Raw genomic sequence first — 27,128 nt, 5'->3', positions numbered from 1 at the left:
GAGATCAACAAATCACTTTGCTTGTGCTTTGTTTTTGAGTTGTTGACCTTTTCTTAATGTTGTGTGTGACAGAGTCTTGTCAGCTAATTTAATGATTTGTCTCGCAGATTTTAGTCACCTGGCCATGTGAGTGTCAAGCGTTATCCATTGGCTGTTCACAATGGCTGTTAATATAGATGATCTTACATGAGAGATTAAATTTATGAAACAAGTTGAACAATATCTATTGCAGTTGAAATTATTTGGGAAGTTTCATTCATTTGATTTGCATTGCACTTGTAATACAAGCATAATTAGGCTACCGCTCTGGTGGCCTAGTGGTTAGAGCGTCCACCTCGGATGTGGGAGGTCGTGGGTTCAATCCCTGGCCGAGTCATACCAAAGACTTACAAAAATGGTACTAACAGCTTCCTTGCTTGGCGCTCAGCTTTAAGAGGTTAGTGTTAGGAGTGGTCAGCCTGGTGTCAGGATAATGTGACTTGGTGGGACATCATGCTACATGTCTGCGGCATGATGCCTCAGTGCTAAACATCACATTAAACTGCCACATTGCAGACATCATAGAGATATGACTGAAAAATTGCTAAAGCTATGTTAAAAATCCAAATCACATCACAACACACACACAACACAAGACACACACAACACAACACACACACAACACAAGACACACACACACCAAACACACAACACACACACAACACACCACACACACACACCACACACAACACAAGACACACACACACAACACAACACACACATCACACAACACACACACACACACACACACCTCTTTGTGTGTCCATGGGATAGACATTTATCACCCTTGATAAACAACCAAATCACATCACAACACACACACACACACACAACACACAACACACACACAACACACCTTTGTGTGTCCATGGGATAGACATTTAGCACCCTTGACCTCTGCATGATATCACCAAAGGTGTGAAAAGTGCCAAACCATCCCCAAAAATGTCATTTGAAGTGAGCACAAAAATTCTTTTTATCACTTGGCCAAAAAATACTGATGTTATATTTGATGCACATACAGATAAGCATAGTGAAGTGAATGAAATGCATTTATAAGTCTTGGCTTGTATGCCTTTCTTTTGTATAATGTTGTGATGTCACGTGTGCTTTAAATATCATAAAATAAGACATGAATCATTTTGTAAATAAAACAGAAATATAAAGAAACTTTTCAAAAGCCACTCAATTGAATTTGATCAAATTTGAAAGAAAACTTTTAAATATAAAGCTATTTCAAAATTTGTTTAAATGATGCAAATTGGCTATCAAAGATGGCCATGCTACTAAAAAAAGACAGATCTTTAAATGAGTTCTTTTAAAATATTCCTTTAACAGAATTATTGTTCCGATGGCTTAGTGGTTAGAGTGGTTCAAACCGAGGCTGACTCATACCAAAGACTTATAAAAATGGTACTCACAACTGCCTCGCTAGGTGCTCAGCATTAAGAGGTTAGTGTTAGGTCTGGTCGGTCTAGTGTCAGAATAATGTGACCAGGTGGGACATCATTCTATATGTCTACAGCATGATGACCCAGTGCTAGACATCACTATAAATTGCCACACTGCAGACATTATAGGGATATGACTGAAAATTGTGAAAAGCTACATTCAAAATCCAAATCACACACACCTTCAACAGAATTGACCAGATTTGATGGAAAACATCCTGGCATAGATAGCTGTCAGTGTTATACATATAAAGCCAATAAATCATCAAATATGTCTGCCATTGCTAAAACTTGACCAACGTAAATTGACTTCTCAAAAACCACTCAACAGAATTTGGTCAGAATCTGACATCCTGACATAAAGGACTTCTGACAAAGCATCCTGACATAAAGGACTTCTGACAAAGCATACTGATATAAATGACTTCTGACCAAGCATCCTGACATAAAGAACTTCTGACAAAGCATCCTGACATAAAGGACTCCTGTCAAAGCATCCTGACATAAAAGACTTTTGACAAAGCATCCTGACAGCATTCTGACATAAAAAGCTTCTGACAAAGCATCCTGACAGCATCCTGACATAAATGGCTTCTGACAAAGCATCCTGATAGCATCCTGACATAAATGGCTTCTGACAAAACATCCTGACAAAGCATCCTGACATAAATGGCTTCTAACAAAGCATCCTGACATAAATTACGAGAATGCATCCTGACATAAAGAAAGTTATTTAAAGGTTTTTCTTTTTTTATTAGCATTAGCGGCAGTATGTAATTATTAACAGCAAAGAAACTCATGACCTTGAAAATAAATTTAGAGGAAGTAGATTCTGGCAAATCATGTGGTGGGACTCAAACCTGCAACCCTCTGGTCACACATCCAATTTGTTATGTCAGCTTATGGCCTCTTGTTTATGGATTACTTGTAAACTTTTTTACCATCTTTAACTTCAGGACTAAGAAAATTATTTCCAACTAGACTTTCAAAAAACCTGGGGGTATGGTTGGGGTGGTTTATGACTTAATGCAATTTCCATGTTTTGACCTGGCCGATTGAAATTTTTGTTGCAGTGTCGATATCACAATAGAAATTTGCGTAGTTTTGTGTCATCCGCTTTTGAATTCCATGATGTAAATGTTGTTATTTCCAAATTAGAAATAATGGTACAAGAACTTACGTTGAATCAGTTGTCAAACAGTTAAGTTGGATTTGTTGGAACTGACATACATGATCATCTCAGTTTATAAGATCAAACTGTCAGCCTAATAGACTGCTGGAACAGACCCCTCAAGTGAAGCCTTCATGCTTACAAAAATGCACAAATATTGCTTCCTTTATTTACATTTCCTCAGTTCTGGTCCCTTGTACAATCCATTTGATGTATGTTTTCATTTTACCAGGTACTGAACAAATAGCCAATAAACACATGCTGTAATGAATTGTGTAGTAAATATAAAGTGAGTGTTGCTGTGTGTTTTTATTACAGCACAGATCTTCACCATGGCATTTGAAAGAGTTTGTATTCCACCTGGTGAAAATTAATCATGTTTGGGCATTATTGTCTGCCCCCCATCTCGACAATAAAAAGATTTCAATGACAAATATACCCCCATCTCGACAATAAAAAGATTTCAATGACAAATATACCCCCATCTCGACAATAAAAAGATTTCAATGACAAATATACCCCCATCTCGACAATAAAAAGATTTCAATGACAAATATACCCCCATCTCGACAATAAAAAGATTTCAATGACAAATATATGAAGTTGCATTATTTACCTAAATGGAGAACTAATGTACAATGAGAGTTAAATATTCCTAAAAAAGTGGATACATAAAGGTAAATGCCATGTATAATTCATGATCTACTGAATCAGGATATTGTCTTTGATTGATTTACAATACCTTTTTCAAATGTACAAATAAATCCAGTTTATTCCTTTTATTGGACATATAGAATCAAGATCACAACAGTCATGTGATTTAATGAGGAATAACCATCTTGATATGTCCTGACATTGCTTGGATAGGATGGAGTCAAATGGTTTTCAAAATTCATTTTATATCAATGAAACAAAAGTAAAATATATTACATACACATGGCTGTTGTATTAATGTATTAATTTTTTATAGCAAATTTGTGCTTTACATCCAGGGAAATAATTTCAGAACAAAACTTAATATTACATCCAAAACAAATGCTTTGTTTTTATCTTGCCATTCAGTCAGCGTCATCTTCAGAGTAATGGCTATATATATAATGTAAAATGGAGAAATTTTTATTTTCAATCACATTTTTCCCATGGGGTATTTATTTATCACTGTAGTTGATAATCAGACAATTGCAACACTTGAGATTCTTTAATAGGCAGTGTACTTTATTGTTTTCATTTTTATTTTCTATTTTTGTTCTGCATTAAGTTAAATAACGTTTCTGTTCCTCAGAGAAAACTGTTGTTGACCTTATATTTAGTGTGTCTAAAAATTAGGGTCAGAAATTAAATTACTGTCAGAAGACTTTGATACCAGGAATTTTTTTGTAACGAATGTACATATTACGATCGTCATGTTAATATGCACATGTTAATGAATCTTTGTGCTCTCATGATATCTCCTTAAAGTAATGCCATTTGTAACTTGAGCTTGATTCAGTGATGACAATATCTAGGGCATAGCCTCATTGCAGACTGTTAGATTTACATGTGTAGCATGGTGATAAAATTGTGTCTGGTGGTAGATCTACATACATATGCTGGTAGATCTACATGTGTAGGGCATAGTGTTAAACTGTGTATGCTGGTAGATCATAATGTGTAGGGTGTAGTGTTCATATTGTGTATGCTGGTAGATCTACATGTGTAGGGCATAGTGTTAAAACTGTGTATGCTGGTAGATCATAATGTGTAGGGTGTAATGTTCATATTGTGTATGCCGGTAGATCTACATGTGTAGGGCATAGTGTTACAACTGCATATGCTGGTAGATCCTAATGTGTACGGTGTAGTGCTAAAACTGTGTCTGGTGGTAGATCCAAATGTGTAGGGCATAGTGTTCACATTGTATATGCTGGTAGATCTACATGTGTAAGGCATAGTGTTAAAACTGTCTGGTGGTAGATCCTAATGTGTACGGCATAGTGTTCACATTGTATATGCAGGTAGATCTACATGTCTAAGGCATAGTGTTAAAATTGTATGCTGATAGAGCTGCATGTCTAGGGCAGTGTAACATTGTTTATGCTAACAAGCAAAGTTTGCAGATGTCTGCAATTAATAAAGGCATTTTTGTACATGTGTTTGACTTATAATTCTGGGGTTTTGAGAGCTCTCAGACGTAAGGGACTGAAAAACATTGCTATTGAAGACAAGTGATTACTTAATAGTTTCAACCTTGCAGACAGGTGTGATTAAAATGAACTTCAGACTCTGGAAAAATGTGGTCTTGGACTTTAATTTTAAAAAGGTTATCTAGAGAGGCCTACAATGTTCAAGATGCATTTATTTTGCCCTGGAGATGAGCAAATACCATTGTTTCTTAAATGTTATATTTTTTTATAAAGTTATTTTTAAGTAATAAACTTGATGTGTCTTAATAAAATAGGTTATCATTTTGTGTTGGCAAAGTAATAACATAATGTAGATACTTGTTTCAATGTGACTAAATAGTATTCAATAGTCTTTACAGACGATTACATTGGCAATCAGATTTCTTTTTTCTTTCTCATGGAATCATCATTTCATGAAAATGGAAACAACATTCTAGTCTTGTAATATGTATAGAACCAAGCATGCATTTAAAGACTAATATTTCTCAGCAAATTGATGTTGATAATGTATATTAATCATGGTAGGTTTTGTGTATTACCAAGATATTACCTTTTTAAACAAAATTATTTTAGAATAGCACTGGTATTTGCTTATATTTGGACTGACTTAAATTTATTGATCAATTATAATTCCTTAACATTTTTAGAAATAATGTATACATAAATGATTTCATCATAACTGCTTGGCTATACAAAGAGAGTTCTGATTGGCTCACAGTAGTAGAGTTTAACCAATCCCAGTACCTGTCTTAAATTCACTAAGTATGAATTTAGCTGCAGCAGAGTTCAAAGAAATATGCTTCAGATATAATGATACATGTATTAATGGAAAATTTCTAAATAAAAATTGCTCTGATGCAGCCTTTTTTGATTGTCAATATTTGATTTTTGGAAAATCATTATTGAACATTTGGTCATTTGACCCTACAGAGCAATCTTCATTTGTTCTCATTACTCATCACATGATTAGTATTGGCTCCTCTCAAGCATACCGTATATACTTGCATGTAACTTCAACTCTGCTGTAAACTGCGTAGATAATGTGCTATCAGATCTGGGTCTATGCAGTTTGTTAGGAGGAATCAGTAGAACAAACAACATTGACCCTGATTTGTCAATGCATGTGTATTCTTATATATGGTACCTCAGATCTGCTTGGTGTGGCTGTTTCAAAAGTTAAGTTTCTACATATATGTCACAAGAAATATTTTACAATGATCATCAAAGGGTGTTTTGAATCTTTGTTACACTAAAAAATATTGACAAATTTTGACAAGTTTTTCATAATTTTATAGAAAAGCTTGTAGCAGCAATCGACATAGTACAAAGTATGTGAGATGAAAATTCATTTATGCTAATATGTGAATTAGAAAATTTTATTTTCCGCAGAAAGCGGTTCTTTACGATAAATGGTATCAATTTTAGCTCAAAGTAAGATGTTCAGGCAGAAAACTATGCCCAACTGATTTTGAGATCAGAGGGAAGGGAAGATATTCATTACAGCAAAGAGTTCTTTTTGGTTCCAATTTTGAAACATGGGTAATATTCATCAGTCAATTTTAACAGAAAAATAATACATTATATTGGCCAAAAATTAGATTAATGAAAGTTGCTTTCTCAATATAGAGATGAGATATGGAAAGCAAATGCTTTCCTTTGTATCATAGCTCTCTTTATACGGGGTTTGGAGTTTAATTGTAAGATAGCTGTTATCCTTCACCGTCTTAATGAAACTTTGCATTCCATTAAATTCCAAATGTTTTTCATCAGTTTGCTGATCAATATACTGAATAGAAATAGCTACATTTTCATGTTTCAATTCTGTTTGAAATAATGATATGAAACAATCTGGATTTTTCAAAATTTATTTGACGACAGATTGAAAAATGGAAGACAAGATAAGGACAGTATTTGATGCTTTCATTGATGGTTGTTCAAATCAGTTTTCCTTGGAACTGTTTCAAATTGATCACAACAGAATTTCAACATACTTGATGATGCATTTAAAGAAAACAGAATTTGTTAGTAGAATACACTTTGATAAATGAGTTTGGTTTTAACATTGAAAGGTACTATACCAAATTAGAGATGAAAATGAATAGTTTATTAGAATTTCCTCACGACAAAGAGTTGGACTTTCAGAGCAGAAATATACCGTATATGCTAATTTTAAATACTAATCCAACTACAAACTGCACAGACCCATATCTGCCATTGCATAATGTGCCTGCATATCTGGGTCAGTGCAGTTTGTTAGGATTAATCAGTAGAACAAACAGCATAGACCTTGATCTGCAAGTGCAGTATCCTATGGCAGATCAGGATCTTTGTCGTTGGCAGTTTGGCACAACATTTAAAGGAGTATATGCAGTAATAAAGACTGGGATTGAGGGCTTATCATTGACATAACTATTGGTAACAAAAATTCAGATTTCTTTAGATTCCCAACAGAAACTTGTTGTCACAGCTAATCTATCCATTGTGGTTATAGTATTTCTCCAAAGATAAGACTAGGGAACCAGTCTAATATATAATAAAAAAAAAAAGAAAAAAGGATAGGGTAGTGGGCTTACAATCAGAAACAATATTCTTTGTATGTTTGTTTATAGAGGGTTTAATGGAATGTCAGCACATCACAGTATGTATGGTGTTGATTAAAAATGGTTCTGATTAAAAGATAATTTTTATTGGACAGAATATTGATTTAATAGGAGATGGGCCCCATCATCAAGCATGGATCTGCATGTGGAAAATACAGTAGATGTGTATGGTGTACATATTGCTGCATTCAGCATAGTCGTTGTTCTTTTGTGTTGGTGAATCTGGGTCGATGTTGTTCACATGATATATAATGAAAGGAATAAATGGATCGTTGTGACGGGAGATTTGGTTACCATATGATGTATATTTAAAAGTCAAGTTTAATTAACTGCACAGACCTGGACTGCTGTCAAATAATGTGACTGTAGATCTGGGACAAAGCTGTTCGTTTGGAGTGATCAGTAAAACAATCAGACTGACCGCTGATGCTTTGAATGATGTCAGATTATGTGGTTTGTAGTTTGACATCCACTGTTAAACAGATATATACAGTATTTGCTGTTTTCTATTTATTACACATTGATAAATATTGTGGTTGGAGCTTTGATCAAATTTAATATGATTGATGTGCAAAGCAGTCTTAAATGTAGATTACTTGTTCAATTTCAGTTCAGTCTGTACAGAAATATTCAAAGATGACAACTGTAGTGATGTCTACAGATTATATTTGTCCAAGTTTTGATCAAAACATTTGTTGGAAAGGAAATTTTGGTACAAAAATAAATCGGCTGTATAAGGTGAAGAACTGCTGCAGTAGTAAATAATAAATTTAAACTTCAACTACAGTTTGGAAGAACTGGAAAAATTTAATTATAGTTATGTCAATGTACATTATAGCTGAATGGGAAACACTATTAAATATGGGGTGGGGGGAGTGTTTTGTGTTAGTTTTAATGACACATTGAACACATTATTTGCTTAGTACCTTCCCAAAAAGCACACTGAAGCAACTGGAGTGGGGCTGGTATGGGCATGTATCAAACTTAGAACCTTTGGATTATGAGTCCAGTTCTTCACCAGTTGATCTACCACAGTTGTCCTTATCATTGATGGGTTGCAGTGGTAGCTTAGTTGGTGGAGCATTGGACTTGTAATCCAGGGGTCACCGGTTTGATACGATCTCAGGCCAGCGCGTGTCGGCTGCCTCACCGGACTGTCTGTGTTCCTCATTGCCAACCTTAGCACCTTTTCCCCCATGTTTAAAAATAGATTTCTTTTGTGAAAAAAAATCACATTAAATATATATGTTTAAAAAAGACCTGCCTACCCTAATTTAAAACTGCAATAACGCACACTTTTTGAACTAACTTTTATGAGAAAATAACATAGGGATCCAGATAATAAAATTAATTTGATACATTTTCATGATTAACTGACTCCCAGTTGACCCATTTGCTCTAAGATAAAATTGTTATATCTGAACAATTAAATACTACATGATTTCCAACAATATGATAAATTTCTTTCCTAATTTTGCAGATAATGGATCTTTATATTGTTTGATCACAAGCTTAAATTAAACAATTGTTTTGGACAATTTCCCTCCTAATTAGTTTCACATGGGAAATCAATTGCAGTGTTCTCAGGTAATTTGGAAGTATCTGTCACTGTGGCTGAAAAGATAACCTAATGTGGATCTGTAATGAGGCAAAAAGTCATTAGGGATGTAGATAGTGGTGGGAATATTTACACAACTCTCAGTCATATTCCAGTGGGTGTTCCGGTTTCTGGGTCCAGTATTTAGCATTGTGGGACAAAGCTCTTTTTGCTCCACTCAAAGGAAATATGGACCTTTTGAAAATTTGTTCTAAACCAATAAGAAAATTTTTCCTAATAAATACGTAACATGTCAAGTTTGAACCAAACATAATGGTTAATCAAAGCAGTAGTTTCTTAGAGATTTTGGCTCAAAGTTATATTTCCTGTATTTTAGTTCAGTGGGAAAATTTCCCATATGTTGGAACAGAATACAACTGGGAACACAAGGATCATACTGATAGCCCTTCCAATTGGCTTAATAAGTAATTAGAAATGTAGGTACAATGCTGACCTATCATCATGCATTCCTGGTGTAAAAAACCAGAAGGTACAAAGCTGACCTATCAATAACTTGCCTCAATCCTTTGTCAAAACTTGCCAGTTCTAAGTGTATGTCATCATCTTAGCATGCTATTTTTGGGAGGGAAATGACTATCAATATCTGTATAGAACATCACAAGTATCGATGAACCTACCACCATGCATGCCTTGTTTATCATTACCACTTAACTTTGTGGGCAAAATAAGTCTAAAAATGGAGTTTACACATTTCATTGGATGTAACCATATTGATAAAGATAACATCACAAGTGCGAGTTCCCAACATAGATAAAGGAAGTTAAATTTTCTATTACGTACATAAATGTCAATTGATAGGGACCTAGTTTGTGATATAATTGGAATGTGCTTATTGTAATTAACTGTTTTTAGACGTGAATTGATGGGGACCTAGTTTATGATATCATTGGCATATGCTTATTGTAATGAACGTTTTGTTGATGTGAATTGATGGGGACGTAGTTTATGATATCATTGGTATATGCTTATTGCAATGAATGTTTTGTTGATGTGAATTGATGGGGACGTAGTTTATGATATCATTAGTATATGCTTATTGTAATGAACTTTTTTTTGATGTGAATTGATGGGGACGTAGTTTATGATATCATTAGTATATGCTTATTGCAATGAACTTTTTGTTGATGTGAATTGATGGGGACGTAGTTTATGATATCATTGGTATATGCTTATTGTAATGAACTTTTTGTTGGTGTGAATTGATGGGGATTTAGTGTATAATATTATTGGTATATATGATTATTGTAATGAACTTTTTGTAGTGCACATCACAAGTATTGTATTGAATGCAGTTAAGTTTGTATATTTTTTGTTCACAATATATTTACTTTGGCTGTATAATTAAAGGAAGAACTATTGTATACATTGAAATATGTCAAAAGAGGACATTCTGATTAATAAAATACTTTCTCATGAATGACATGGGAACTTTAATCTTTATGATCAAAAATAATTACCTATACTTAGACCATAAGTATCTTAACAATTCGAAACTTTGGCAATATCATGTTGCCTTCATCAGCGATTAATGTTCATCATTTGACTTAATGTTGGCCTCCGCTGTCGTATTTCAATAGCCTCCTTCACCTTCCTTTTCCATATGTTGTCCTCTGATGTGATGACCTTGGTCTTGTTGGGAATGATGGAATGTCCCATATTGCTACATTGTTCTTGTAATACCATGACTCTCTGCTGATATGTTCCTTAATTCTTGCTTCTAACACTGTGATATAACACCACATGTTTAAAAAAAATTCTGCATATAAGTCATGTGATCAACATTAGTCATTGATGAAGGCAGTGTAATATTACCGAAAATTTAGAATTCTTAAGATAATTATGCTCCGAGTATGAGAAATTACTAACAATCATGGATTATCCAGAGCAAGCAAGCAACCTTTCAGCTCTGTTCTTTAGTTAACATTTGTAATCAGAATAAACTTCTGGTGCTGCTCATTGCTATCTTTAGAAGCAACTATATTTAGATACAAATTTCAAGATGTGTTTGTTCCTTACTGAGACTTTTATCTTACTCTTGCAGCAGATGCACAGCCCAGGTTTCCACGGACAGTGCCAAGGTCTGGATCACTACCCACAGGTCAGAGGTCAGACCTACCTAGTCCAAATGGAATGAGGCCTTTGGTGGCAGATACAGTCCCGAGGCAGTTTCCTCCTAATGCAGAACAAGGCAATATAGTGCTAAATGGTGACAGGTAAAACATTTTTATCATATTTTACTCTCAAAAGTTATGCTCGATTTTTCCTACTGTTGAGTTCAGCAGGACTGTGTTGAAGTCAAGGTCACAGAACATTTGCATTAAGGTATTTTCATTTCTCTTATTTTTATTTCCGAAAAAGTTGGTTGATTTGCCTAATATTTGGGATGAATCATTGTGAACATAAGACTTGTTTGTTCCCTGGCACAATTCCTCACTGCTTTGACCCTAAGGATAAATACCATAGTTATAAAAAAATGTGTGTTAAAGCTTGAGTTGAAATGTTACCACTTGGTGACATTTCCTAAATACCTGAATGGAATATATCTTCATGCGCAGGCTGAGTCAAGAGAAATCATTCTACATTCTGGCTTAATCTTGAGGTCACATTTTGTTTCTTGGCCTTCTTGTCTTTAATTATTAACACAGTTTTTTTTATATGTTATGTTCTTTGAGTTAATCAAAGACTCTTCCATTCTCGGATGTGGCATTCCAATTTGTGATAAGTGTCATTAATTAGGATGTCAACAAGGACTTTATGTATTTATACCCAAAGCTTATCTCGTTCTTTTTCTGCTACGATATATTCAATAGCCCACACAAATTTACGTTTTGAGGTTCATCTGGCTCAGTGCAGATCGTGAGCTATCTTTACTTTATCAGTGAAGCAGATAAAAAGTTGTAAGAAAAATTCCCAGATAGCTGGCCATGATGAATATGTTTTATAACATGATACCCCACACATGATTAGTCTTCAAGCATAAGGACACAGGTGTGGATTAATGATCTGAGATTATCACAAAGGTCAAGTGAGGGAGTGTCCCCACATCTGCTTCTGAGTCAAATTGGATTGACTTACTTTTATATGCATTATGCAACAGTACCACAGTGACCCTTTTTGGGTGCACTTGTTTACTTTTCTGGGGCATACTAAAGTGTTTAGCTTAAGGTTTTTCAGTAAGAATTAAAAGTTATTTTTAACTATCTCTACATCCTGCCAGATCCAATACCAAATAAAAAAAATTGGTGCATTTGATTAGTATATTCTCCTTTGAGCTAGTGTCAATTTAGGCAGGTTAAATTTAGAGCACAAGATGGTGACCTTGTAATGGTGACCTGGAACTTTATATATACCTTTCATCACAATGCAAAACCATCAGACAAAACTATGTCTTGGTGCATTTCTTTGATTACTAGAACTGTGAGGAGTTCACATTCTTACAAATTATTTCATGTCCTAACACATTTTCCTTTGATTATATTGAAAAGAAAAGCTATTGTTAAAGTTTCTCAAGCATGGTAACTTGTTGCCAACCTCTTGGGAAAGCAAGATTTTTAGATATGATAAATTTTTCTCAGATCATACATTGTTTATATTTGTTTAAATGAAAATGCAGAGAATGGTCCTTTTGCTATGGTTGGTTCTGTGGTTGTAAACACTTGTATCATTTATTTTATTTACATTTTGAAAATTTTAGCATATTTACCTTTTTCTTTTGTCTTTTAGGAACTTCATGTTTGCATATATTTAGAATGGTTTATCTTAAAATTTGTTTTTGCAGTTTGTAGTTACTTGCAAGCATATTAAATTTTAATGTCTATCTGCCTGCCTGTTACCAGTTTTGTTTCTGCACTGAAACTTGGATTTTTCATTATCTACAGTTACCAAGCTTGGCTTGCACTTTGGATAAGGAAGCTTATTGATTTGTAGGTCAAAAGATTAAAGGTCAGGGTCACAGTGACTGAAAGAAGCAAAGTGGATTCAGCAGAATAACATTAGTTCAACATTATAGACCTAGACCAGGTTTTGTAAATGGTTTGCACTTTGGATAAGGAAGAAGCCTATTGATTCTGGTGTCAAAGGTTCATTTGCCAAATTCACAGTGACTCATAAAAAATGGTTTCTGATGATTTTGGAGTTGAAAGGTCAAAGTCATTGGGGCCAAAGAAAATATTTATTTCAAGATAAAAATAATTTTGCAAAATAAGTTTATAACAAGGTTATTGACTAGAGATTATATATGGCTTTTGTTTAGGGCAATGAAAGCACATAGATTCTGTGGTCAAAATATTAGAGGTCATGGTAAGTAAGTTTTATGAGAAAATAATGCATTTTGTTTGGTTGAAGACCAAATATCCATGTTTTTGAGAGTCATTGGTCAATAATATCCCAAGTCAACCATGCTGATATAATTGGCTGTACATGATACTCATGTTGCTGTTACATTTTGGGAGTTTACTTTTTATCTCTGCAATAAGTACCTAGAATTTTGCTGTTAAACCCTATACATATCTACATACACACTCTATTAAAAATTACTTCTCTTCCAAGATGTTAAACTTTTCTTTGGTTGTTAAGAGAAAGGAAGTCTGTTTTCTTGAAAGAAATATATAAAAAAAGAGAGTCCAATTTACTTGTATAAGGGAGATAACTCATATAAGCCTTGTTCCAAATTGTAACTGATTGATTTTTTCAAGTAATGATGACATTAGTGCTATATAATAGAGTGGTTTCATAGGAGAATCTTGGTCAGGTGCTTTCTGTATGTTTATCATTAGAAAGTAGGACTTGCTGGTTACATAGGCTGTCTAATTGGATAGTAGTAGTGTCGTATATCATTTTTTTGAAGTTCTCAGTATGTGTGCACTTTACAGCAAAGCTGTTTATTAGTGAACAGTTCATCCCCTTAAAGCACTTTACTTGAATCTTTACATATTGTTTTGTCTGAGTGTTCAATTACTGAATGCCGTTTTGTTTTCACTGTCTGATCCATTGTTCATACACTGGACTTAGCTCTATTTCAAATCATCTGCGTCTCGGTGAGTCTTTGACAACCAAAATCACTCGAAGCTTAATCAGGGCTATAGGGAGGATGTGGCAGAGTTCGGAATCTGTGCTGCTTCAGGTAGTCTGCATGATGCTAACTTTGTGCACCAATGTTTTGTCATTACAGGAGTGCGGATACCTTGGCTAAAGGTGTATGGTGGTTTGGTAGTGTTCCACAACCTTTGGCAACGCCCATCTATTGGTCATGGTCATATCAACATGGAGTTTTCTCTGAAATATTTTATATGATGTTTTGTTGACCCTAAGTGAAAGTGGTGCCATTGATAATGTAATATGGCCACCATGGCAACCATCTTAAAAATCTTGTCACAATTCGACTTGAACAGAGAGTCAAATTGAGTTTTCACCAGAAGACTTATAAAAAGTCCATTTGGTTTTAAATGAAAATGGTACTGATCTGAAATCAAAATGGCCACCACACAGGAGCCATCTGAAAATTTTGTTATTGCTACTTCTTCCAAAAGGATGGCCATATTAACATGAAGTTTTCAATTAAAGACTTCTTTTCAAATCTAGCTGGCCTTAATTTAAATGGTGCCAGTCTGACATCCAATAAGGCTACCACAGTATTCATCTTGAAAATCTTGTTATTGCTACTCCACTTGGCTATTTAACTCATGCAGGCGCCTTTGGACACCTTTACTCTAACCACATTTAAGTATCTTTTGGACACCTCACCCCGATTCGCATACAAGCGCTTTTTGATGCCTTGACACCATTCTCATGGAAGCGCTTTCTGACGCCTGCTGTAAACATCAGCCATTTTGAGCAGGTATTCATAGTGCCACCTTCAGGGAAAACCCCCTATTAAATACTACATTCATTCGTGTGAATGACCATTGTCAGATCATGTGGTCGCTGTTTATACTCTGGTCGAAATCTGCTATTTAAAGTAGCTGGGACATATTCTCCACTCTCAAAAATGGAGGTCGCGGATTGCGTTCAGTACTTACTCGAGTTTTCATGATTAGAATCACAACTTTAAAACTTAGGTAAAGACATGGATATTGATGTAGGCAGCAATTAGTTTTTATAAATTGTCAAATTCAGATGATTTAGTTATGTAGACACAGACAAAGAACTTGTGAATTTCGGGTAGGAGAAATGGCAGTTACGGTTGGTTACACGGCTTCACTGACTTGAAGGTGAATGAGTTCTATCAAGATTTTAAAGCACAAAAAAAGTTCTTCTTTAAAAAATAATTATATGGCTATGATGATCAAATTTTACTCTTAAATCTTTCCATACATAATATATGTATACCAAAAATGTAAGACAGTCAAAATTGCTGTTAAACGTAACATACACTACACTGCTTAACAGTTAACAGGCAGGTCTGTGTGTATGCAGTCAAATAGGTTTGTTTGTTTGTTTAATTGAATTATAGTGGCATTATCACAGAAGTGCATGTGCCACTTTTTAATGCCTGCACTGCAGGCTGATAATTATTCTTGGAGGAAGTAATTCGAGCCACATCCCCCAGGCATTAATATACTCGATGAGTGTTGTTAATTAGCCTCAGGTCATGGGACTATAAAGTCCCAAATGATGTGAATGTAGGCTTTCATGAGTGGGAATGGACCCAACACATACTCATGTTAAACTAAGAATTTGTCAGTCTGTCTACTGAGATAGGTTTCTACCAAAGCAGTATGTGATGCCTGTTGTGAACTGTCGCAACTATGATGTCACATTGGTACACCTATGTTGAGGTGGGTGGAAATGGTTCCACATCTCCGTTGTGGTACAGGAAGTCCAGGAGAGGCAAGGGAGGAGAGGTACCTGGCAGAAGACGTAAACGCACATTGCCCTGAAACGCCAGCCCGTACCTAACCAAATCTGGTCAGTTATTTTAATGGACAATAAGAATACCAATCATGTGTAAGCCGCCTGTGCAATTAATCGAATCAACTACATCAAAAAAGTTCAAAAATGATTCGTTTATTAAAGTTAGAATTTAGTGTACAGAGTGTAATACAATTAGTGACTTGTATATAGTTTGTATCATGCATAATAATAATCGGAGAATCTACACATGCAGTTGCAGTTGAATTTATAGAACATTATTCTGTCTAATGATGAGCATTAAATTTATTTACAATGAAACAAAAAATTATAACAAAATATTCAGATCTTTTCAAACACCCCACATACTGAAGTGCCTCCATTAACTAAACTTTATTAGATGCTTCATACATGTATGTCTTTACTAAACGGGACCCAGTCGTTCTGTAAGCAGTGTAATCATGGAACAGTATGTTATATACTAGAGCAGCTCCATTGTAGAAGTGTTTTATCAAGCCCATGTTAGTGGAAGCTTGAACTAGCAATCACTTTGGTGTGCATGCCTGTGTGTTCATAAGTCTCTGTCCACACACCATGTGTTGCATGCAGTAGTAATGATTACATCAGCAGTATGTTGTCCTGTCATTATTGTTATATTCAAGCAATGTGTGCCAGTGTGCATTGTTACATGACATGCAGTAGTAATGATTAAATCAGCAGTATGTTGTCCTGTTTTTATTGTTATTTATATTCAAGCAATGTGTGCCAGTGTGTATTGTTACATGACATGCAGTAGTAATGATTACATCAGCAGTATGTTGTCCTGTCATTATTGTTATATTCAAGCAATGTGTGCCAGTGTGCATTGTTACATGACATGCAGTAGTAATGATTACATCAGCAGTATGTTGTCCTGTCATTATTGTTATTTATATTCAAGCAGTGTGTGCTAGTTTGCATTGTTACATGACATGCAGTAGTAATGATTACATCAGCAGTATGTTGTCCTGTCATTATTGTTATTTATATTCAAGCAGTGTGTGCTAGTGTGTATTGTTACATGACATGCAGTAGTAATGATTACATCAGCAGTATGTTGTCCTGTCATTATTGTTATTTGTATTCAAGCAATGTGTGCCAGTGTGCATTGTTACATGACATGCAGTAGTAATGATTACTTCAGCAGTATGTTGTCCTGTCATTATTGTTATTTGTATTCAAGCAATGTGTGCCAGTGTGTTGTTACATGACATGCAGTAGTAATGATTACATCAGCAGTATGTTGTCCTGTCATTATTGTTATATTCAAGCAATGTGTGCCAGTGTGTATTGTTACATGACATGCAGTAGTAATGATTACATCAGCAGTATGTTGTCCTGTCATTATTGTTATATTCAAGCAATGTGTGCCAGTGTGTGTTGTTACATGACATGCAGTAGTAATGATTACATCAGCAGTATGTTGTCCAGTCATTATTGTTATATTCAAGCAATGTGTGCCAGTGTGTGTTGTTACATGACATGCAGTAGTAATGATTACATCAGCAGTATGTTGTCCTGTCATTATTGTTATTTGTATTCAAGCAATGTGTACCAGTGTATTGTTACATGACATGCAGTAGTAATGATTACATCAGCAGTATGTTGTCCTGTCATTATTGTTATATTCAAGCAATGTGTGCCAGTGTGTGTTGTTACATGACATGCAGTAGTAATGATTACATCAGCAGTATGTTGTCCTGTCATTATCATATGCAAACAATGAGTGCCAGTATTCTGTATGAGTATTACTAAGACAAAAATTTCAGTATCTGTTATTATGTACCATAGTATATATTAAGTCAAACAGTGTTATTAAATAATGTATACCATTATATATATATATATATATATATATATATATATATATATATATATATATATATATATATATATATATATATATATATACATGCACACACACACACACACAACTAGAATCACAAGTAGACAACTTATTATAGTGAAATGTCTCAGTTTGTAATTTGTCTACACTGCAACATTGCTTGTCATTTCACAGCCTCACTTTTACTACTACAGTCTATACTAGAAATTTTTTGCCAGGTCTTGTGATGTCTAGTCAGTATTAACTGATATGATGCCTGCCTAATGTCCAATATGGCCATCTTGAAAATCTTGTTATATCTACTTCTCCTGAAAGGAAATTCATAATGACGTGGGGTAATGGGAAGACTTCTGATGATGTGTGTGGTGGCTTCTAAATGAAATTATGCCAGTCTGATGTCGAATATAGCTGCTTCAGTGGCTGTCATCAAAATCTTGTTATTTTTAGTGCAGAATAGACGGTCATTACTGCACGACTTTATGTGATGTAAGCTCTTCCTAAATGATGAAATGTCGCCAGTCAAATGGCCGCCTTAGCCACCATATTCAGCACCTTGTTATCACTACTTATTGTGATTTAAGTTGGTTCAAAATGACAAGGGTCATGTCAGCAATGGTGTTTCTCTGAAAGACTTGAAATCATGTATGCAGTTTTTAATATAAAGAAAATGCTGCCATACCTATCATAACCTGTCATGCTAAAAACATAATGTTTTTACTCCCTAACTTCTGACATGGTTGTGTTTCATACATGATTTTCAGTAATCTTTGGAAAAAAAACCCCAAAAAACCACCACTTCATTATGTGCGCCTAACACGTAGCATGTACAGACGGTAAACAATCCTGATTAGAGCTGATGTAAAGTATCCTTGGGGCAGATTAAATAGCGGCAATTAAAAGGAAAAGAGATCATGCATAAACAACCACCATTTCACGTATTACCTAATTGCCATACAATAGCTAGTGTGATGTGTTAAGTACTTTGAAGACTGCTGTGAGTGAACCCATTGTTGTGATTTGCATAGGTAAAGTTCACAAAGTGGATTAACCCAATTTGTTTTAGTTACAGGTAAATCAAGATATGCCAGATGCATGTTGAACAACAAAAGTTATTACTGGTACATATCATTGTCTATAGTCTGACAATACAAACCCGTTTGTTTGTACCAACCTAGCGATTTAAATAATGGAAACCTTTAATGTGATAAAATGTACAAGAAACTTAGTCAATTCATTCATTGATTTAAAGTTTCTAACCTGACTGTGAGTAGAGTTGCCCTAACACCATCATCTTATGCGTGTTTCATGTTTAACAGAAGTTTTCGGTGTAATAGACTGACATGCTTGGATCAATTTCCAGTTTCTGGACAAGTCCATTTTCAGCAAAGGGATGTATCACAACCACAGATGTACATACATAAATCGTCTGCTTCCGAAATTTTCACTGTCAAATCAAGCAAAGGAAAATAATGACAACTACAAATTTGCTTTTCATGTGGATCTAACAAGCGGTTTAATTTCTATGTTCATATATGCAAAGGGATATAATTCCAAACTCTTAACGTTATGTAATTTACGGAATTATCCAGCAGTTGCCAAATGTGATGTACTACGTCTTTATGTTGTCTGATGGAAATAAACTAGCCTAAAGTGTATGCAATACGGTGCTGTGTTAGTATGGAAAGTTCGTTAAGCATGAAAGGGTGCAGGGGATGCCAGCATTAGTGCCATTCTGGTCACAGTCAGGTTAGAAATTATAAATCAGTTATTCAATTGACTCAGTTCTGTGCACTTTTTATCACATTAAACTTGCTCTTTTTGAAATCGGTAGAGGGGTACAAACAAATAGGGATGTATAGTCAGACTATAGAATATTTAAGCGATCCGTACTCTGATGTATAAAATGCAAAGCAGAATTATTTCAGTTGTTGCAACAGTGTTCAAGTGTGATTCTTTATGTAAGGTGATTTAGTAAGCAATAAGCTACCAGCAATGCCCAGCAAACAAAAATATCCAAACTCCTGGTAGACAGAGTTTACTGTTGAAAGACAGTTGCAAAGGGGGGAACTTAATTTATTTTACCAACTGCTGACAACATATTGGCTGAATTCAGTCTGGAGCGTATAATGTCCATCAGAATAGTATGGAGCGTATAATGTCCATCAGAATAGTATGGAGCGTATAATGTCCATCAGAATAGTATCACCACCATGCTGAATTGAATTTTCATTATTATTTTCCATAGGATTATATGAACAGTTGGCTTATTCTCAATTGCATGATGTCACTTATTTGGGGTCATGACCACTTGCGTCCTCACCTCAAAAAACATCTTGAGTCTCATAAAAATCTCATAAAAATCCCAAGCGCTGGAAATATTTTGGATATGTAGTGCCGATTTGACTTCTAAAATGAACGTCACAACAAAAAAATGGCCATAATGAAAATCTTGTTATCACTACTACTATATGGCGGGTCTCTCGACTTCTGTAAATGTCTGTCTCAGTAATAAATACAATAAGTCTGATATCCAACATAACCACTATGACACCCATTATACAAATTTCATTACAACTGCATCACCAAATATCACTCCAGTGGCCTAGTGGTTAGTGAGTCTTCCTCGGATGCAGGAGATCGTCACGTGGATTCGATCTCCAGCTGAGTCATACCAAAGACTTATAAAAATGGCACTAACAGCTGCCTTGCGTGGCATTCAGCATTAAGAGGTTAATGTTAGGACTGGTTGGCCTGGTGTCAGGATAATGTAACTGGGTGGGGCATCATATTACATGTCTGCGGCATGATGCCCCAGTGCTAGACATCACTATAAACTGCCACACTGCAGACATCATAGTGATATGGCTGAAATGATGTTGTTCTTTCAGGGTTTAATGCCATTTTTCAGCACAAGATAGGCTATACATGACGGCCAGTATTAATGGTAGAGGAAGAACCTGGGAAAACCCCGGAAAGAACCACTGACCCACAAGAAGCTACTGGCAAGCTTTCTCAAATAGCCACATTGACTGAACCTGGGACTCGAACACATGCAAACAGAGGTGAGATGGCAATGATCAATAACAGTGGGCACTTTAGACCTATGGGCCACTTGGGGCCCCCTGAAATATTGTTAAAGCTATGCTAAAAATCCAATCACACACACACATACATCTCCAAAATGTAAAGTCATATCAACATCGAGTTTCCACCATAAGATTTCTTATGATGTCTTTTTGGTCCCAAATAAAATGGTGATAGTCTAAAATCCACTCCATCCACCACAGCAGTTACTTTTAAAATCTTGTTATCATTGAAGAATATCTGAAACACTGAGTGCAGTAAATTGGAAGAAATGGTCTTATCTTGATTTCCTTTCAGTAGAGTATCAGTCCTTCCTGGGACTCTTTGTTTTAAATCAGTCAGATATAATGGTATCTGTAGACTATTGCTAATTTTTTTTAAAAAATGGAAATTTTGTAATAAAATGTCATGACTTAAATTTTTGTCACGAGTTTTTCTGTGTATAGTATGTTTATCTTTTATCATTGACTCAAGCTGTTAGTTCTTAAAAGTTCATTTTACAAATCTGAATGAATTTAATTACTGAAGTGGAGGAATGTTTAAAATCATCTTACAGACCATTTATTTGAAATTTTTATCAGCAGCTTTTATGCAAAATACAATTTTCTATAACATTAATTTCTTTATGGAGTAATGACTTTTCTAATAGACTTAGCTGACCATTGAGGAGGAACTATTGGTAAAGCTTGGACAAAACAATATGGGGACATGGGGAGTAGATTTTGTTGAAATGAATATGCTAACATCAAAATACATGCTCATTTGGAGAGATTTAATTGTAGCATGCTTGTTTTGTCAGGCATGCACTGAGCAAATAAGATTAAGTTGCTCACGCCCTTTAAGCCCTGAAGCTTGCATATGACAGATGGGCAATCATTTCATATAATGTTGCATTATAATTGTTTTTAATTTTGATGTTTCAACTAACTGATCTGCACCATTCATCAAACTCTCTATGTTATTGGTTCGTTCTCTAACTGTGAAAGATTTGTAATTAAAACCCATGTTTCATAAGCCTCAGATGTCATTGCCTAATTCGGCACAACATTCTTTTGCTTAAAAGACAAGTGTGTCACAATTTAGCTGCCAATAGAGGTTTTCTTGTCACAGCTGCGAGTGCATGATTATGAGAGCCTAGTGGAGATTGCGACAGTTCTTTTCTACGTAATTGTGAATCTTGTGGATTGTCTTGTGGATAGTTTAGCTTCAAATGCTTTTATTGCATGCAAATTGAACATAAAAGGAATTTTATAATGAAAAGAAAGCTACTGTGATTGTGTTATTGATTTTTTTTTCATGAGAGACTGTTTGTTCAAGGGACTATTTCATGGATACAGAAGTCCCTGGACTCCTGAGATAATCAGAATCCTTGAGACTCGTCAGCTGCAATGCAGTTAGCTTTATCAGCACAGCTCTTCTGAACTGTCCAGAAGCAAAATTGTATCAGACAATATTACATGGGAATTATATTCTGCCACATTATGCGTCCAAGCCACATTTCTATTCCTCAGCCAGCTTTGCAGTATTGTACTTATTTAAAGGCAGCATTATGTGTGATGTCTTATCTCGCAATATGATGGACTATCATTCAGTTATAAATCTGTATTGGATATAAATAATTCTGTGAGCATAAAACCTTTTCACAAAGAGTAAAAGTGCAGTCTTTGTTTCGGTTTGATCAGAATAATGATGTGCATATAACTGCTATTACAGCGTCACTTATCTATACATGTGACCTTGGAACTTAGTTTCAGCTGTAGATTTGTAAATCATCTGGATATAAAATTTAAAATTTTGCAGCAGCGTTGTGAAAGGATTGCAATCAGTCATCATTAAGTTCTTCACTAGATTCATTTCCTCTTTTCTCCCTGCATGGAATCCATTTTAAATGGTATTTATTGCATGTTGTCTTCCAAATCTCTAACCGGAGCCCGTAGTATTGATTTTCTGGGGAGATGGAATTGTAAAGTTTACAGCAAGATTATCAGTCAATTATTTGAGAATTTAAAATATTCTCTGAACTGCAATCTGGCACAACTCTTCACACATGCACGAGTCTTGACTTCTCCAATCTGACTACTGGTGCTTTAAGGACATTATGTGATGTCTTTTCTTTTCCCATTGAGATTCATATTGTGAATGAACTGATGTATTCAGTGACCTATTAAGGATTTCAACAGATTATGTTTTCTTTTGAATGTGAACTTGATATGTTCAAATCTGCAGATTATTTAATGGAAGAGTTTGATTTATCAAGAGATCTGCAATTATTAAAAATCTGTTGGGAAATATTTGAATGGGATTTCTGTGAAATTTGGTCTGAGTATATTTTAAGACTCTGCAAGGTCAGTCAGTAGTTATTGGGAAAAGAGAAGTTGAAGTCTGAACTGAATTTATTTACCCAATCTTTTAGTGGTATTGTAGATCCATCAATAACACACAGACTCAACAACATGAAATTAAGCTTGGTGTAAAATAAATAATACTAATGATGGTCCCCTTGCAAAGCAAAGACCACTGTCTTGTTTGATAGCAAAATCTTAGATAGACTGGTTCCAAAGACCACTGTCTTGTTTGATGGTAAAATCTTGGATAAACTGATTCCAAATTCCACAACCTTGTTTTATGGCAAAGTCTTGGATAGACTAGTTCCAACTAAGGCATTAATCAGGATAATACACTACGGGAATCGGAGGATATATTAACTTGCTGCAATATCACAATAACACTTTTGACAAAAAAAATCAATTCCTTTTTCTTGTAAGTGCAAGTCAGGCAGAAGGCACTGCCACCATGGCAAATTTAAGACTTCGTTTTTCTGGTTCTGAGAATTGGGACTCAATGTCAGATACGGAGGGACTGAAGCATATGGTGTCAAATGGTTCTGGGACTTGTATAGAGAGTCCAGATAGCCTGAATGCTGCAAGTGATCAACACATCTGTGATAACATTCAGCTTCTTCCAAATTATGAACCCGTGTCTCCTTTTGTAGCTGATGTAAAGACTTCATGCAGAAAATCTCGCACTAATACAGATAACGTTCTTTTTAGGCATACATGTGTCCATCAACAGCCATTCTGCGGTACACCAACAGTGGCAATAGGATATCCCCACCCAATGCCCCAAGATTATTTGTATTATTCCAAGTTCAATTCAACCAAACACCAGTGGAAAAAAAAGTTGCAACAGAGATGTTCATGGCGATGTTTTGCATTGATTCTTCTCTTCTTATGTGTGGCTCTACTAGCATGTGTAGCTTACTTTGCAGGTGAGTACCATTGTTATTTCTTATTGAAAAATACAGCCGATCTTTTAAAACTAACTTTCATTTGACTGCTGTAGAGTTTAAAAATAATAAAATTTTGACAATTATAGTGTAACTTGTAAGAGACACCTCAGTATAAATGCATCTGTCAATAAAGGACAGTATCTTTCTTTGTAAGTTGTTTCACCTCCATTAAAAAGGGGCATTATAAAGGACTATTTTGTGGTCCCTTGTGTGTCCCTTGTAGATAGGTTTCGTAAGTGTATGCCATTTATAATTGTTACAATTGATCGTGCAGTCCAAGTTACATTGATGTTGTTCTGTTTGCTTTGGATGAATAACGCTATTAGCTTGTAAACTCCAAAGAGGCCTTTCCAGTCGATGCTTGTTGTTTAAAAACGTTACTTCATTTAAAGTTCATTAAAATTTAATACACAAATAATCACAGCTGAAAATAGTAGGTGAGTAATTACTATTCTGTCCGAGATTTTAAAAAAGTACAAAGTAGTTTCTGTTTGCTGTACATAGAATCTAATTTTAATTTGAAGGCAAAAAGTCTTGTTACTGTACATAGAATCTAATTTTAATTTGAAGGCAAAAAGTCTTGTTACTGCACACTGAATCTAATTTTAATTTGAAGGCAAAAAGTCTTGTTACTGTACATAGAATCTAATTTTAATTTGAAGGCAAAAAGTCTTGTTACTGTACATTGAATCTAATTTTAATTTGAAGGCAAAAAATCTTGTTACTGCACAGTGAATCTAATTTTAATTTGAAGGCAAAAAGTCTTGTTACTGTATATAGAATCTAATTTTAATTTGAAGGCAAAAAGTCTTGTTACTGCACATAAAATCTATTTTTAATTTGAAGGCATAAAAATCTTGTTACTGTACATTGAATCTAATTATAACTTGAAGGCAAAAAGTTTTGTTACTGTACATTGCTTTTCTTCACAACAAGTAGGCAGCAAAAATACTTCCTACTTCACCCATGTATCTTGGCTACTATTAAATATTTAACTGTCATTTGCTGTTAAGGATCTTGTTTATGATTGAAAAAAAACTGGTTACTTCTAAGAATATTCCACCTTAGGAATTTTATTTTTTGTCGGAAAAATAAATGGCCACATTTGTATTATACTTGATGAAACATTCAGGACATAAAAAAGTTTGCTGTTTTTCTCTTGGACAAGCAGATTCCATCTTTCTTTGTTAAACCGAATCTTCTTTGCAAATAAGCCTCATCTCAAATCAGAAGTTAGTGGGGATTTCTTTTCTGCTTTCTAAAATTAAAATGAACTTTTGCAGAACACATAATGAAAATTAGCAAGAATTCAAAACCAGTAATTTTGCATTTTGATACTATAGAATATTTTTTGCACTGTTTAATGCATTTTCCAAATCGATAAGATCTCATCACCACTTCAGCATGACCAATTACATGTTTTTTCTTTTCCAATTTAACATTCACTCGAACTCTTGCAGTCCTTCAGAATGATGAAATTGAGCTGAAAAATCAAGTTCCTGTTGTTAAGACGTAGCAAGACTTGGGGGAGCACTTGACACTTTTTTTAGAGATTTCAGAGGAAAGAATCACAAACTTCAGAACTTAAATTTGTACCTTTTTTTTCTCCAAAAGGCAATCTTAAGTGGAAATGAAAATGAAGAAAAAAATCTTTCTGAATGTTACCAACCAGTTGATGGCATGGCTTGGTTCACTGTCTTCTTCTTGAATTATTATGTAATCAAATAAAATGTGATCAAATTGATGTTTCATAGTAATTTACGCAGATGTTCCCAACAAATTGCCTCAACAATAACCAGAAATCATTTTCCCACTGTTTTTATGTTGTTTAAAAGTAGTGTTATAAAATCTAGGATAATCACCAAACTGTTAAAGCAGTTTTGGTGATTATCCTTTATTTTTCACTTGTTAAAGTATTTCTATTCAAAATGCACATATTATTTTAAATTAAACACATTTTCTATTTGATGATTAAAAAAAATCCTTTTAACTGTCTCTTCATTCTTGTTTCTTTCCACCATAGATAAGGAAAGCTGCTAATTTTTAAATTTTGGGATGTCATATTTTCACAAATGTATGACATATTGACAGTTTAAAGAGCATACATGGATTGATGGTGCTTGAAAAACCAGGGGCAACATTTTAATCATAGTTTTCACTCATCAAAATTCAAATATCTAGCAGTAAAAGTAGGCTGACTTAAGTGCCCCCTGGTGTTAAGTTTTCAATTTGATTTATTTTTCAGTTACCAAGCTTATGGAAGAAAAGGAAAAAGTTGCTGACAAAGTGGAGTCCGATGACAAAAGTTTAGCAGTAGTTGCAGGTAAACATTGTTTGCATTTTTTCATTTTTTTTATAAAAAAATTGGCAAATGATTGGCTGAGAGACTTAGGTCTTCCTTGGTCTGGCACCAATAAATAAGAGATCACAAATCAGAATGGTTTAGTGATGGAAAGAAAAGGGAAAGGAAATAATTGAAAATGGTCAGTAACGACAAGACTTTAGTAATAATTTTAAAAAGATGGATATTTCTATTTTGTCTTTTCAAACTCAGATCATATAGAACATTAATTGCCTGATGACTGGGACTATATTAGATTTGGCTCTGGCAGGCACAAGTTGCAAGTTACTTGTCTAATGGTGAATCCAAAAGAATTGAGAGATAGGCCATGTCCAGTTTGTCTTGCTTTATTTTCTGCAGGTTTTGTACTCTGCATGATTTCAGTACAGATATCAGAACCTTTATTAAGATTTATATGCTTTTTATTAAATAAATGCCCCAGTTTTATTGTACCATCAGTCCTTTATTTTCTATGAGTCTGTCATTTCTGTCTTGTGTTTCAGTGTCAAGGTCAATCTTCCATTTTCTTGTGCAGATTTGATAATGTGAAGACTCATTATTTGAAGCAGGTTCTGAAAAATAGGGAATAAATATTTATATTTTAACTAGTTATCATTTACATTTGAACTGTAATATTTG

At 34.6% G+C, this 27,128-nt stretch overlaps 1 protein-coding gene across 9 annotated transcripts in view; it reads left to right on the top strand.

Annotated features, from left to right (window-relative positions):
* LOC149796957 (teneurin-m-like) overlaps positions 1-27,128 on the top strand; it is a 432,723-nt gene that overhangs the window by 303,521 nt on the left and 102,074 nt on the right. For all 9 annotated transcript variants that reach the window (XM_089961631.1, XM_089961633.1, XM_089961632.1 and 6 more), the window contains 3 exons: positions 11,083-11,254; positions 23,910-24,127; positions 26,394-26,471. In XM_089961631.1, the coding sequence (XP_089817757.1) occupies positions 11,083-11,254; positions 23,910-24,127; positions 26,394-26,471 (468 nt within the window). The remainder of the gene's footprint in view (positions 1-11,082; positions 11,255-23,909; positions 24,128-26,393; positions 26,472-27,128) is intronic.

Source organism: Sinohyriopsis cumingii, chromosome 6 (genome assembly GCF_028554795.1).
Source record: "Sinohyriopsis cumingii isolate HCF-2022 chromosome 6, ASM2855479v2, whole genome shotgun sequence".
NCBI lineage: Eukaryota > Metazoa > Mollusca > Bivalvia > Unionida > Unionidae > Sinohyriopsis > Sinohyriopsis cumingii.
This window is presented reverse-complemented; position numbering and strand designations above follow the sequence as displayed.